This window comes from Bufo bufo, chromosome 3, assembly GCF_905171765.1.
Source record: "Bufo bufo chromosome 3, aBufBuf1.1, whole genome shotgun sequence".
NCBI classification, from domain to species: domain Eukaryota; kingdom Metazoa; phylum Chordata; class Amphibia; order Anura; family Bufonidae; genus Bufo; species Bufo bufo.
In genome coordinates this window covers 130,487,995-130,501,912 of record NC_053391.1, presented here as the reverse complement: position 1 = coordinate 130,501,912, position 13,918 = coordinate 130,487,995, and the positions used below count along the sequence as shown (strand labels likewise).

Genomic DNA, 13,918 nt, shown 5'->3' with positions numbered 1-13,918 from the left:
AGTGGGTCAGGATCTGGGAATATTAGTCTAGACTCTATAGTTTTGTTCGTGACGCCAATTGCAGTGTGCGCAGGGTACTGTCACAGGGCCCTCTAAGGTGTTGTAACTCACGCCCCAGGTTAGGAATGCCAGAGTGGTGTAATGTCTCTGTATGGTGGTGATAATGGTGTCAACGGTGTCTCCTACCTGGGTACGGCTGGACTCGTGGATCCTGGCTCACTTGAATAAACTATTCCAGCTTAGAAATACTAAACTGAACCTAAGTCCTTGCTAACACATTGCTGCCACCTGCTGGTGAACATGGAAATTACAGCAATTATTAGATTTAACAAGGTTTTATGCACATCTATGAATTACATCATGTAAAATTACATCTGATGACAAAGTTAATGCTCTTAGGAGATTGTAGCAGGGTAGAAGAGTTTCGTAACACAACTCTGGGGTGTTACACTCCTACATAAGCCTCATGTACACGGCCGTTGTTTGGGTCCGCATCCGAGCCACCATTTTTGCGGCTCGGATGCGGACCCATTCACTTCAATGGGGCCACAAAAGATGCGGACAGGATGCGGATGTGCTGTCCGCATCCGTTGCTCCGTTCCGTGGCCCCGCCAAAAAAATAGAACATGTCCTATTCTTGTCCATTTTGCGGACAAGAATAGGCATTTCTACAATGGGCCGCCCGTTCCGTTCCGCAAATTGCGGAAGGCACACGGGCAGCTTCCGTTTTTTGCGGATCCGTGGTTTGCAGACTGCAAAAAACTGAATGGTCGTGTGCATGAGGCCTTATACAGATCCATCCATGATATAATACTGGCCCCTCTAACATAAATTAGTACACACTGTGTATGGCCAGGTTTAGGCCGCTTCTTTTCATATAAGTAATCCTGTTGGCTTCATTCACACTTCCGTTAGTAGTTCTATAGTAGCTCTCTGGATCCGGCCCCTTTGACTTTAAAAGAGTCTGGTGGCGATACAGCCGCTACCCGTGAAGCAGTTTTTGTCCGGTTGAATCCCAGCATATTTGCCGGGTAGTGGCCATATCTCCCCCAGACCCCATTATAGTCAAAGGGGCTGGTGAGCATTTCAGTAACATCCGGCAATGCCGGATCCAAAGAACTCTGCCGTAACAGCCTGCTGGAAATCCTAAAGGAAGTGTGAAACTAGACTACGAAATTTTGTACAACACTGTACTGTGGCTGCAGGGAACAGCAGGGAAGTTTTCTTCTCTTTACTCAAATACAGATCTGTCTTCATTATTACATGTCTTAATATAATGCTTTTTCCTATATGTTAAACTACTGAAGGACCACATAGTCTTATCCCCACCTGATTTCATAGGGTACACAATATTGGCGGTTTTCTGATGAAACCATGGACTCTGGATACCCACGTGCCATTGACGATGGATTTTCAAACATTCCAGACGATATCGATGCTGCCTTTTCCCTTCCAGCCAGTGATTATCAGGGCACTGAAAAGGCATACTTCTTCAAAGGTAATGGTCATCAACACCAAGATACTCTTGGTACACTTCTGTGTTTGGCTCATAAATGCCACATATACTGCATGTGTGAGTCCATCCAAAATCATATTTAAAAAAAACAAGACAAAAAATATATAATTATCTTTACGGATGGTGGCATGTACGCTGCTGCAGCCAATCACTGGACTTAGCAGTGATGTGTCCCCAAGCAGCATATGACCCAGCAGTGATGTGCTGCATGGGGACATATCACCTTGAGTCCAGTGATTGGCTGCAGTGGCGCACATGGCCCCATCTCTGCCGGAAGTTGCCAGGCAGGAAAGTATCTATCTCTTCACAGGTCCCGCTGGGTGGTTAGTGGATGGGGAAATATAAAAAGGAAAATTCTGGACTACCCTTTTAAAGAGGTTGTCTCATCTGAGACATTGGTGGCATATCGCTAGGATATGCTACCAATTTTAGATAGGTGCGGCTTCCACCTCTGGGAGCCACAACTATCTCCAAGTGAGTGGAGAGCAGCCATATATGAGCTGTCACCCTATATTTATTTCGATGGAACTCCCGAAAATAGCCAAGTTCACTAGGCTATTTTCGGAACTTCCATAGAAATTTATAGAAAGCATGCTACACATGGGGCCCGTTCGGGAGATAGGTGGCCCCAGAAGTGGGATCCCACTTATGTGACTTTTATAGCATATCCTAGCAAGTTGTATATTTAATCCCACCATTTTGGGGTACCTCAACTGTATTGTATAACTTTTAGATATAACACAATTTTGCCATTGTTTTTAGGATTTTGTTTTTGCGCTTTCCACTGCATGGTAAAAATGACATGTTAACTTTATTCTGCAAGTCAGTACGGCTATGGAGATACCAAATTTATATGTTTTTTGTTATGTTTTACAGCTTTTAAAAGAAAAATAATTGTTTGCTTTTTGTTAATATCTATCATATATATTAAAAAAATATTTAACTATGTTTAAAAACATTAACTTTTGTTAACATTTTTAGCATTCCCCTTAGGGGACCTAAACCTTTGATTGCTTGTACTCCTGTATTACAGTGCTGTCACGGTCCCTCCTGTGAGAGGTGAGAAGATTGTATAGACTCGCTGCACATGAGGCTATCTGACAGGTCTCTCTGTTTTCCTCTGTGTATGTTGTTGTTTGGCAGGATCTCACCTCTCCTCAGGTGCCGCTCGTTATCAGTGATGAAGCTCTATTTAGATCTGCCTCACACTGCTGACCATGTGGTTGATAGTTTCTGCTTGGAGTTGCTAGTGCTGGTTTGTCTTGGATGTCCTGCTTCTCCATACAGCTCTAAGCTAAGTATTTGTTGCCTTCGCTGTTTCTTATTATCTGGTGTGTGTTGTTTCTAGGCCTCAGGGAGACGCAGGATCCTTCATTCTGGAAGGAACCAGCTGGCTCATCCCCTGCTACCTATCCTAGGGCTCGTAAGTTTTAGCAGGGCTTTAGGTATCCGGTGTATGAGTTTTTCCACCATCAGGATCTGCTTATACTGGCAGGAGTTAGGGAAAGGCCTAGGCATTACTAGGTGGTCACCATCCCTCTTCCTTAGCTTTTGAGGCCTAAATTGTTGTCTATTCGTTGTAGTGTGTATTTGGTGTTTTCCCTTCCCCTTAACCTGTGACATTATCAACCGCCTAAACCGTTATCCTTTGTCAGTGCAGCTATGGATACTGTTTCTGCACTGGTCGATCGTATGCAGGGGCTGTCTTTGGAGGTGGCTGACTTCCGCACGGTCGTTCACAGTTGCGGCAGCGGGAACCAGGCCTTCCATGAACCAAAGGTTGCTCTCCCGGATAGGTTTTCCGGGGGAAGTGACAACTTTGTTCGGTTCAGAGAATCGTGCAAATTATATTTCAGACTGCGTCCTAGTTCTTCTGGGGACGAGAGTCAGAGAGTGGGGATTATTATTTTGTTGCTGAAAGGTGATGCTCAGTCTTGCGCTTTCTCTTTGCCGACTGGTTCACAATCCCTCCGGTCGGTAGATTAATTTTTCAGAGCTCTGGGACTTATCTACGATGACCCAGATCGGGTTTCCCTGGCCCAATCTAAATTGCTTTGCTTGCGGCAGGGAGAGCATTCAGTTGAGTCCTATTGCTCTGAATTTAGGAGGTGGGCTCTCCGTAGCCAATTTTGTCAAGGACTGTCTGAGAACCTGAAGGACGCCATGGCAGAGTCATTGGAGGCGGCCATGTCTCTGGCGGTGCGTATTGATAGACGCCTGAGGGAGAGATCTAAAGTTCCTCTCGTTCGGGACGTATTATTATACAGGGAAGCGGTCTCTTCTGACACTCTGGGTAAAGAGACACTCGAGCTTGTGGCTGGTGATGAGCCAATGCAATTGGGTCAGGTCACATCTGGACCAGGTAATAAAAACTTTAGGGTTAAGAAGAGACTTTGCTTTTTCTGTGGTCAAGGAGGACATTTTGTTAACGTATGTCCTTATATTAAACATCAAGGTGAAAAGGGAAAAAAAAGTCCTAATGTGTCTAGTCCTCTTCTCACTCTTGCTAGTGTGGATGAGGAAGTTGAGAATGTACTTTTGTCCTTTACCGGTAGTACCCGATTTCTCCTGCCTGCCAAGGTGGCGCTAGATTCCAAAACTGTGGAAATGGAAGTATTTATTGACAGTGGGGCAGGGGTTAACCTAGTGGATGGCCAGTTTGTCCGTATGCATGGTTTGACAACAAGCGCATTAAACAAAAATATTTCTGTGTATTGCGATTGATTCTGCCCCTCTCTCTCAAAAGTGTCTGTCTCAAATGGTGCAGGACATTCGCCTAAAGGTGGGAGATTCTTATATTGAATCCATTTCATGTTTTGTGCTGGAGGGTTTGCCTGCTCCTCTGGTGTTAGGTTCACCATGGTTAACCAATCATAACCCTACTATCGATTGGCAAGCGAGACAGATTCTCGTTTGGAGTGATTTCTGCCTTGACAACTGTCTTAGCAAGTCGCTTTCTGTTGTAACTACTAAAATGTTACCTCCTTTTCTTTCGGATTTTTCTGATGTATTCTCTAAGCATGAATACCAGGAGTTGCCTCCTCATCGGGAGTATGATTGCCCCGTCAACCTTATTTCACGCACAAGTGATGCGTGAAAATCACTGCTCATCTGCACAGCCCCATATAAAATGAATGGGTCCCGGATTCAGTGCGGGGTGCAATGCGTTCACCTCATGCATTGCACCCGCGCGCGGAAATCTCGCCCGTGTTGAAAGGGGGCCTTAGGCAATGTTTAGACTTCCATGAGCTTAATCGCATCACTATCTATGATCCCTATCCCCTTCCTTTGATCCCAGATTTATTCAATCAGATTGTCGGCGCAAAGGTGTTCTCTAAGCTAGATTTGAGGGGGGGCATATAATCTGATAAGAGTCAAGGAAGGGGACGAATGGAAAACGGTCTTTATACTCCTGAGGGTCATTTTGGAGAATATGGTCATGCTTTTGGTTTGTCCCTATGCTCCTGCGGTTTTTTCACACTTCATCAATGACATCTTTCATCATCTGGTGGGCAGGTTTGTGGTGGTTTATCTGGATGATATTTAAATTTATTCTCCTGATATGGAGACGCATAAGAATCACGTGAGACAGGTCTTACAGATCCTAAGAGGGAATAAATTGTATGCCAAAATAGAGAAGTGTGTATTTGCCCATGGACTTTATCACAGATTTGCCTAATTCTTCTGGGAAAACTGTGATTCTGGTGGTTGCTGACCACTTCAGCAAGATGGCGCACTTTATACCATTATCAGGTTTACCTAATGCCAAAACTCTCATTCAAGTGTTTGTCGATAACATCGTGAAACTACACAGCATTTCCTTTGATGTGGTGTCTGATAGAGGGACTCAATTTGTTGGAAGGCGTTCTGTACTCGTCTGGGGGTCCAATTGTCCTTCTCTTCGGCCTTTCATCCTAACCAGAATCTGGAGACATATTTGAGATGTTTTGTCTCTGAGAATCAAGAGGAGTGGTCTTCATTTTTTTCATTGGCTGAGTTTGCCATAAATAACCGTAGACAGGAGTCCACTGATAAGTCACTGTTTTTTGGTGCATATGCAGTTTGGCACATTTTCTGGTACTGAGACGTCTGGTATACCTGAAGAGAAAAGATTCACCTCTTCATTGTCATCTATTTGGCGGAAGATTCAAAACAATTTAAATAAAATGGGCAAAAAGTATAAACGTATGGCTGACAAGAGACGTGTGAGTGGTCCAGACCTGAGAGTGGGTGATTCTGTGTGGCTGTCCACCAGAAACATTAAGTTGAAGGTACCCTCTTGGAAGTTGGGGCCAAGGTTTATTGGGCCATACAAGATCTCTGCCATTATTAATCCGGTTGCTTTTCGTCTTGAGCTTCCCCAGGCTTTGAAGATTCATAATGTGTTTCACAAGTCATTGCTGAAAAGATATGTTGAACCTGCTGAACTGTCCTCCCTGCCACCACTTTCTGTCATGGTGGATGGTAATCTTGAGTATCAGATTGCCAGGATAGTGAACTCACATATTCTTTGTGGATCTCTTCAGTACCTCGTGCACTTGAACGGTCCAGAGGAAAGAATGTGGGTTCCTGCGACCGACGTGAATTCCAGTCGCCTTGTGAGGGCCTTTCACAGGGCGCATCCTGATAAAGTCGGTCCTGGGTGTCCGGAGGCCACCCATAGAAGGGGGGTACTGTCACGGTCCCTCCTGTGAGAGAGGTGAGAAGATCGGATAGACTTGCTGCACAAGAGGCTATCTGACAGGTCTCTCTGTTTTCCTCTATGTATGTTGTTGTTTGGCAGGATCTCACCTCTCCTCAGGTGCCGCTCATTATCAGTGATGAGGCTCTATTTAGATCCGCCTCATACTGCTGACCATGCGATTGATAGTTTCTGCTCGGAGTTGCTAGTGCTGGTTTGTCTTGGATCTCCTGCTTCTCCATACATTTCTAAGCTAAGTACTTGTTGCCTATCCGGGGTATGAGTTTTTCCACCATCAGGATCTGCTCATACTGGCAGGAATTAGGGAAAGCCAACACAAGAACAAAACCAATAACCCCAAAGAAAGATGGGAGAGACGCACATATAAAATATATGTAATTTATTAAGACATGATCAAATAACAGACAATATATAAGACATAAGGCACAAGGGTACAGGAGAGGGGGAGACCCCATGTAAGGAGATCATATACAACAACAAACACCCAGCTGGCAAGGAAAAAGAGGTCACAGTCCTGGGTATACACCAGCATAAAATATATGAGAACTGTAGGTTCACTCAACGTAACATATACTCATATGTATGCTGCATGCAAAGAGAAAGTAAATGAACAGAATATGAGATGAGACCACACATGGCAGACCAGCCCGCCCAGGGGCCTAGGATAGCCGCATGAAATATGCGAATAGCCAATGAGCTGTAAATACAAGCAGAGGCGAGTGTGCCAAGTATGGAAAAGGAAAAAAAATGACAGCTAGCTAAGCATAGCAACAAAACATATATTACCCATGATATGCTGGACCCAGAGCGTGTGACCAATGAGCTGCACCTCGACGTACGTTTCACCTGGAGAGGCTTCATGGCGTCTGTTGTTCCCCCCATCTTGTACTGGGCAGGCCATGTGATTGCTTATTATTTATTCTGTATGTGATTTGTCTGTTTAACCTTATATTTAATCACACTTTTTATCACTAAGCCTGTTAAGCCTATATATTCTCAAATCATTGAATTTGTGTTAAAACAAGGAAATGACTTATAACTGGAGCATCACTCCTGGCACCTGCCTGTGCAGTAAATAAAGGTTGAAGGAGTCAGAGAACCAAAGAAGTGGTGCCGCATCTCAGCAGTCCCCTCAATCTAATGATCAGAAAGTGATTGCATCTCAATATCTGTGATGGAATAAGCCTTAAATATATTTATTTAGCATAATCTGTAAATTCATATTTCTTCACTGTAGGTAGTCAGTATTGGCAGTATGAATTCAAAAACCAACCCAGCATGGAAGAGTGTATTGCTTCATCCCCATCAGACATGTTCACACGATATGTAATGATCCAATATGACAGCAGGGGACTAGACCTTGGCTCTTTCTTTGGAGGATGGTTTAGTGGTAAGTCTGCAAAAATATGGTATACAGTATTCGTGTGTGTGTGTGTGTATGTATATATATATATATATATATATATATATATATATATATATTTGGGCACTGTGAGGCAGTATTATTTCAGCATTTTATAATGAATAATCAAGTTAAGGTAGGCGTTCCGGTATTCTTTTCCAGCAGGGGAACAATATACTGGAAGTGCAATAAGTGAAATAGCCAGACCCTTGTGGAGGGGGCGATAGATCCCATTCACTATAATAGGGTCCGTCATGTTTCTGGCATGCAGCAGTATTTTTTTATCCAGCAGAATGCCAGCATTCATGCCAGAAACCCTTTGGGTCCCATTATAGTGAATAGGATCCCCTGGGCCCCAGCAGTATCCGGCTACACCGGATATGGCAACTCCAGTATTCTGTTCCTCAGCTGCAACTAAATATGAGCACATATTGAAGTCTGGATTCTGATTCTTAAATAAAAAATACCAATGTTTTCACCTTCCCTGGCACTTAAGTGACACCCTTGCCTGTTCCTGTGCTGGTCTCTGTACAACCCGGCGTCACATGAAACAATCACCACAGGAGTCTTGGTTGTACAGATGCTGGAATGGGGCCAAGCACGGTAGCCACATATTGTGGCAGTGTTTTTTTTTTTTCTGTTTTCCACTGTGAAATCTGCAAGCAAATCTGCACCAAAACTAATTTCCAGATTAACCTGTGGATTCTTCCATAATTGTGGCAAATATTATCTACAGCAGTTTCTTTCTTGGTCGGCACCTCTGTTTTATTCCGCTCCTATGTACTATTTCAGCACAAAACAGCTTCAGTCAACCAGGAAATTCTAGAAAGTGATAAACTGACATATCTAAATGGGTTATCCACCATCAGTCAAAATTAAGTTATAGATTTGTATTAATCATCCTGTAACGTTTACAATTTACATGTAATTTACACACTGGAATCTTTGTATATGTATTCATATTTTTTTTTTAATTACAATGATTCATATATATTGATTTCAGACAGCAATGAAGCTCCCCGCTGTATAAGCAAAGACTGGAAAGGTGTTCCAAGTACAGTTGATGCTGTGCTGCCAAGTAGACTTTATGTTCCTGAAAAGAAAAAGTCTCCTCTACGTCGTAGTAGAAGACGAAAGACCAACCGAAGAAAGAGCAAAAAAAACGGATAGCTGGTTTGATACATTTGACCTTTTCGGCAGTTTTAATTATGATGATGAAGAAGATGATCCTGATTGGGTTCCTCTTGAAAGTCCTCCAAAATGCCAGCCAATACAAAGTGTTTACTTCTTTAAAAATGGTGTGTATGATCTTATAGCCTGTGGTTAGATTGGACAATAGGCGTACTGTAGTTATCAAGAAGGAGTGACCAGTTGACCCAAACAAACTAAAACCCAATGAAGGCAGTGATTTAAAAAAGTTTTATTGCACTTTTACAGATATTTAAAGGGGATGTCCAAAGCAGGAAAAATAGGTGTTTGCAAATGTTAAATAAAACTTCCTAATGTGCAAAACTTTACAGAAACTTTACACATGGCCCAATTTCACCCACAGTCACGTGGTCCTGGAAGTCCGGAGCTTCTCCTGTAAGCAGAGACTCTCCAACACAGGATCCCCCTTCCTATGTGTAGGTGACGTGGTGAAGGGGGATGGCAGTCTGGCCCAGTTCATTAGCTAAGACAGACCATTTCTCTGTCATGATACCCCGCATTGAAGCATCTCGGCTTACACAAGAAGCTTCAAACTTCCGGGACAATGTGATTGCTGGTGAAACTGAGGTTCTGTAAATTAGAGTCTATTTGTTTCTTTATGTTACATTTGCAAACCTGATGTTTTCCTTGAAACAGATAGTAAGGCTATGTTTACTTCATTTTGTGGTGTATATTTGCTATATACGTAGCAAACACTGAACTTAGGATAGTTTCACATTAGTGTTAAAGTCTTCCAGCAAGCTGTTCCGGCAGAGGTACAGCTTGCCGGAGTCTATCGTGTCTGGCATCAACGGAAAGGGCCAGAGCACCGCCAGTCATCATTGACTATAATGGAACACGGCTGGTATCTGGCTTTCTTACGGCATTAGTGCCCGACACAGGCCGGACAAAAACTGGTGCATGCAGAGGTTTTTGTCCTGCCGAATCCCGACACAGGCTGGATCCCCACGGGTCCCATTATAGTCAGGCTGTTCCTCTGTCGGAAGAGGCTGCTAAAAGATTTTAATATGAGTGTGAAACTAGCTTTAGGAACAGAGCTTACGAAAAAATGGTCATATGGCTTCATACTTAAGAAGCTCTACAAAAACCATGCAGTGCACAAACTTACAAAAAAATTACCAGACCGCACGCAATCACGATTTTTTATATACTTTATTGGTACATATAATGAAAACTGATTTTGCGAAAAGTGCAAAAAACCATGTAGTGGTGCATAGGCCCTTCTGCCATATGCATAAGCATTTAGGCCCTGATTTATCAAGACCAGCGTTTGATACACCGATCTTAATAAGGCCTGCTCTGCTGGAGAAGGCATGTTAGTTATGACAATGTGCAGGCCTTGTCATAAATTTATAAGGCTTCTTCGGCAGTCTGTGTGCCAAAATGACATTTGCAAAAGCTTGGACCTGCTATAGATTTCTTTTATCATTTACGCCAGTTTCTGGAGTAAGTAATGATAAATGTGCCATGGCTGAGGGACCTGCCTACACCCCACCATGGCCTACACCCCACCATCGGGAACTGGCAAGGATGGCTTAAAAATGCCAGTTGCAACAAAAAAAAGTCACAATGACATTTTAAAAGTCGCAAAACTGGGGAATAGGGGAATGATAAATTCCCTCCTAAGGGCGCATTCACACGCCCCCGCCGTATTTTTTCGGTCTGCAAAACACGGATGCCGCCCATGTGCGTTCTACAATTTGAGGAATGGGCGACCCATTATAGAAATGCCTATTCTTGTGTGCAATTGCAGACAAGAATAGGACATGCTCTATATTTTTTGCAGGGCCGCAGAACGAAACTACGGGTGCGGACAGCACAAGGTGTGCTGTCCGCATCTTTTGCGGCCCCATTAAAATGAATTTTACTGTTTTGCTTGTGTACATAGTGGCCATGTAGCTGTCATGGATGTCCCTGTGGCGGGTGCCAGGAGATCAGTGAGACTAGCAACGCGTGGTTTGATCTGACAGGTTCTTGTGGATCAATTCCTGTCTTGTTGTTTCTGGTAATAGCCACACCCCTTGCTTCAGGTATTGCTTATGTGGTCATTTTACCTTCCCTATTTATTGTGGCTTCTCCCACCATGCCGTGCTTCAACTTCAGCCTTGTTGTGGAGTGCTGGTGTTCGGACCTCGGTGGAGTTCTTGTGCTTCCATAGCCATTTGAAGTTAAGGCCTCATGCACATGAATAATGGCCGTGTGATCATTAGTCTATGGGGCTATTTACATGGCCGTTCTTTTAACGGCCAGTGAATAGGGTCTGTCTAAAAATAGGACATGTCCTATTTTTGGCCGTTTTCATGGTCAGATGGACCCATTGAAATCAATGGGACAGTTTTTTAATGGCCAATTGACAGGAGTGCACCCGTCTAACGGCTGTTAAAAAAGGGGTACACTTTACCCAGGAGGGGTTAAATTTTTTTTAAAAAGACACCTCATCCACTTGCTTGTGGTGCGGCATATTCTCTCTTTTATTGAGCATGACCTGCGATATGCGGGGTGACGTAACCACGTGGGACTTGCACAGTGACGTCATCGCGCACCTTCGGCAGGTCCCGTTCAGTGAAGAAGAGAAGAGACTGCTGCAGCGTGAGCAAGTGGATAAGAATATTTTTGTATTTTTTTTTTTGTAAAATCAATAAAATAAAAAAACAGTGGTGGTCAATTAGGGGGCATTATTTAAACCATGGGAGAAATTATTTAATATGGGGCCCCTACATTGGGGCATTATTAAAGCTGGGGACATTATAAAATAATTCCTACACTATGGGAGACATTATTTAAGATGGGGACTACATTGGGGGCATTATAAAAGCTGGGGACAGTAAAAAAAAATAAAAAAAAAATCCTACACTACACATTATTTTAGCTGGGGCCAAAATAGGGGCGATTATTAAGCTGGGGGCAGTAAAAAAAAAATCTTACACTATGGGGGAAATTATTTTAGCTGGGGGCCTACATGGGGGCATTATTAAAGCTGAGGGTAGCAACATGAAAAACTGATGCAAAACGGACATTAAAAACAGACACATGGCCATAAAATGGATGCACACACTGATGCAAAATGGCCATTAATAACAGACAGTGTGTCTGTTTTTAACAGACTTTTTTTTCACTGTCGTGTGCATGTAGCCTAAGTGTCTTCCTTCGCTTTTGTTTATAATGTTGGTTTTCTTGTGTTGCCCTTTTTCCTGTCTTTTGTGTTTAGGCATGAGGGAGACTCTGTTTGGTCCTACCGTTTGGAGGAAACAGGTTGTTGTCTCTTGTCCTGACATTAGTACCAGGGTCCTACAGGGTGAGTTAGGACTTAGGTTCCGGAGTATGAACTCACCTACCTTCAGGGTCAGTTCATACTTGCAGTCAGTCAGGACTTTGATTAGGTTTTCTCTAGGAGGTGACCTGCTCCTTTCCCTAGTTTCCAGGCCTTTCCCCTCACCCTTTCCCTCCTACATTCGGTGTAGGTTTCCCTCCCACACCCGAAGCGTGACAGTAGCATGACAACTGATTACATAGGGGTATGACACAATGCTTTGGAGTTGGACTGTGATAGGATATGATATCTGAAGGTAACAATGGTACTTGGTTCATGACATTGTCTACTCCTTGCTTAACGGGCTTCTGTCACCCCCTAAACATTTTTTTTTTTGGTATACTTATAATCCCTATACTGCGATTTATGCATGCATACTGTAATTAATCATTTTGGTTCAGCAGATTCTGTTAAAAACATACTTTTAAAATATGCTAAATACTATTTAGAATAGGATGGCCAGTTCTAAAGATCAATTCAGACATTTATAGCATATCCTGTGGATTCCTCATAAACATTGTAATACACACATATACTAATTATTAAAACTCTGAACTAATGTCATAATTTCTATTTTTTTAATACTTCCAGATAAGTATTACCGTGTAAACCTGCAGACAAAGCGTGTGGACCACGTTTCTCCTCGCTACCCACGATCCATTGCACAATACTGGCTGGGATGCGAGAAATCTTCTAAGGAAAAGAAGTCAAGAGGCTGATACATTGCGTAGCAATTTGTTTTACAAAACAGAATAAAAACACAATAAATTCTAGAATTTTATATTTCTATGACATGAACTAAGATGTATTAGTGAACCTAGCCACCAGAATTTACTAAACATGTGATCATGATATATGTAATTTTATTGTAAAACAAAATTACTTCTGTTTTATGTTATGAAGAGAGAAATGTAAAGTATTTTTGATAAAATTGGGAGACAGGTGACTATGTATTGGTAGTGGCCAAGCAATGGCCTTGTGAGGCTTCGTTCACATCACCGTTCAGCCCTTCCGTTCTCCTGCTCCGTTTAGGACAGAGAAGCCACATAACTGAGCCAAACGGAGCCCTTAGGACCCCACAGACTATAATGGGGTCCGTTATGTTTCCACTCAGAAGATGATTTTGAAGCAGAGCCAAAAGTCCTGCATGCACAACTTTTGTCTCTGCTCCAAAATCATCTTCTAAGCGGAAACATAACGAACCCCATTATAGTCTATGGGGTCCTTAGGCTCCATTTGGCTCAGTTATGTGCCTTCTCCGTCCTTTCCGTTCTCCTGCTCCTAAACGGAGCAGGAGAACGGAAAAGCTGAACGGTGATGTGAGTGAACCCTAACTTCCTAGAATCAGATGAATGAGATTTTTTTTTATTGATTTTTCAACATAGTATACATACAATTTAAAAAAAAAAGAACTTCCCTAAACTTCGTACTTATCTTCCTACACCATTACGGTCGACGGTTATATAGTCCATCCAAAGGAAGTTCAGGAAATACAGGAAAGGCACATGCACACAAAGGAGACCCATCCTGTAGTGTGCAAAAAGGGCACCCTGAAAGTAGACCCTTACAGGCTGTAAAATCACCACTCACATGGTATTTGATCTAACCAGAAGTGTGTAGCACCAATTATTCAACAAAGTGCGAGTAGCTAGACCGGGTGTGTCCAACCATGGCGAACATAACTTTTCATATTTGGAGTATGTTCCTCTTTTGTGCAATATTGCATTTTCATACAGTAATAGCAACTTTACCTTGTCTATAAATACTCTCAGTACAGGT

The 13,918-nt window shown here is 42.8% G+C and overlaps 1 protein-coding gene across 1 annotated transcript in view; it reads left to right on the top strand.

Moving 5' to 3' along the window:
- Nucleotides 1-12,928, top strand: part of VTN (vitronectin) — a 29,629-nt gene extending 16,701 nt beyond the window's left edge. Inside the window, 5 exon segments of the mRNA XM_040423579.1 lie at nucleotides 1,342-1,498; nucleotides 7,456-7,608; nucleotides 8,624-8,783; nucleotides 8,785-8,918; nucleotides 12,731-12,928. Of these exon segments, the coding sequence (XP_040279513.1) occupies nucleotides 1,342-1,498; nucleotides 7,456-7,608; nucleotides 8,624-8,783; nucleotides 8,785-8,918; nucleotides 12,731-12,858 (732 nt within the window). The 3' untranslated portion in view covers nucleotides 12,859-12,928.
- Nucleotides 12,929-13,918: the final 990 nt, after the last annotated feature.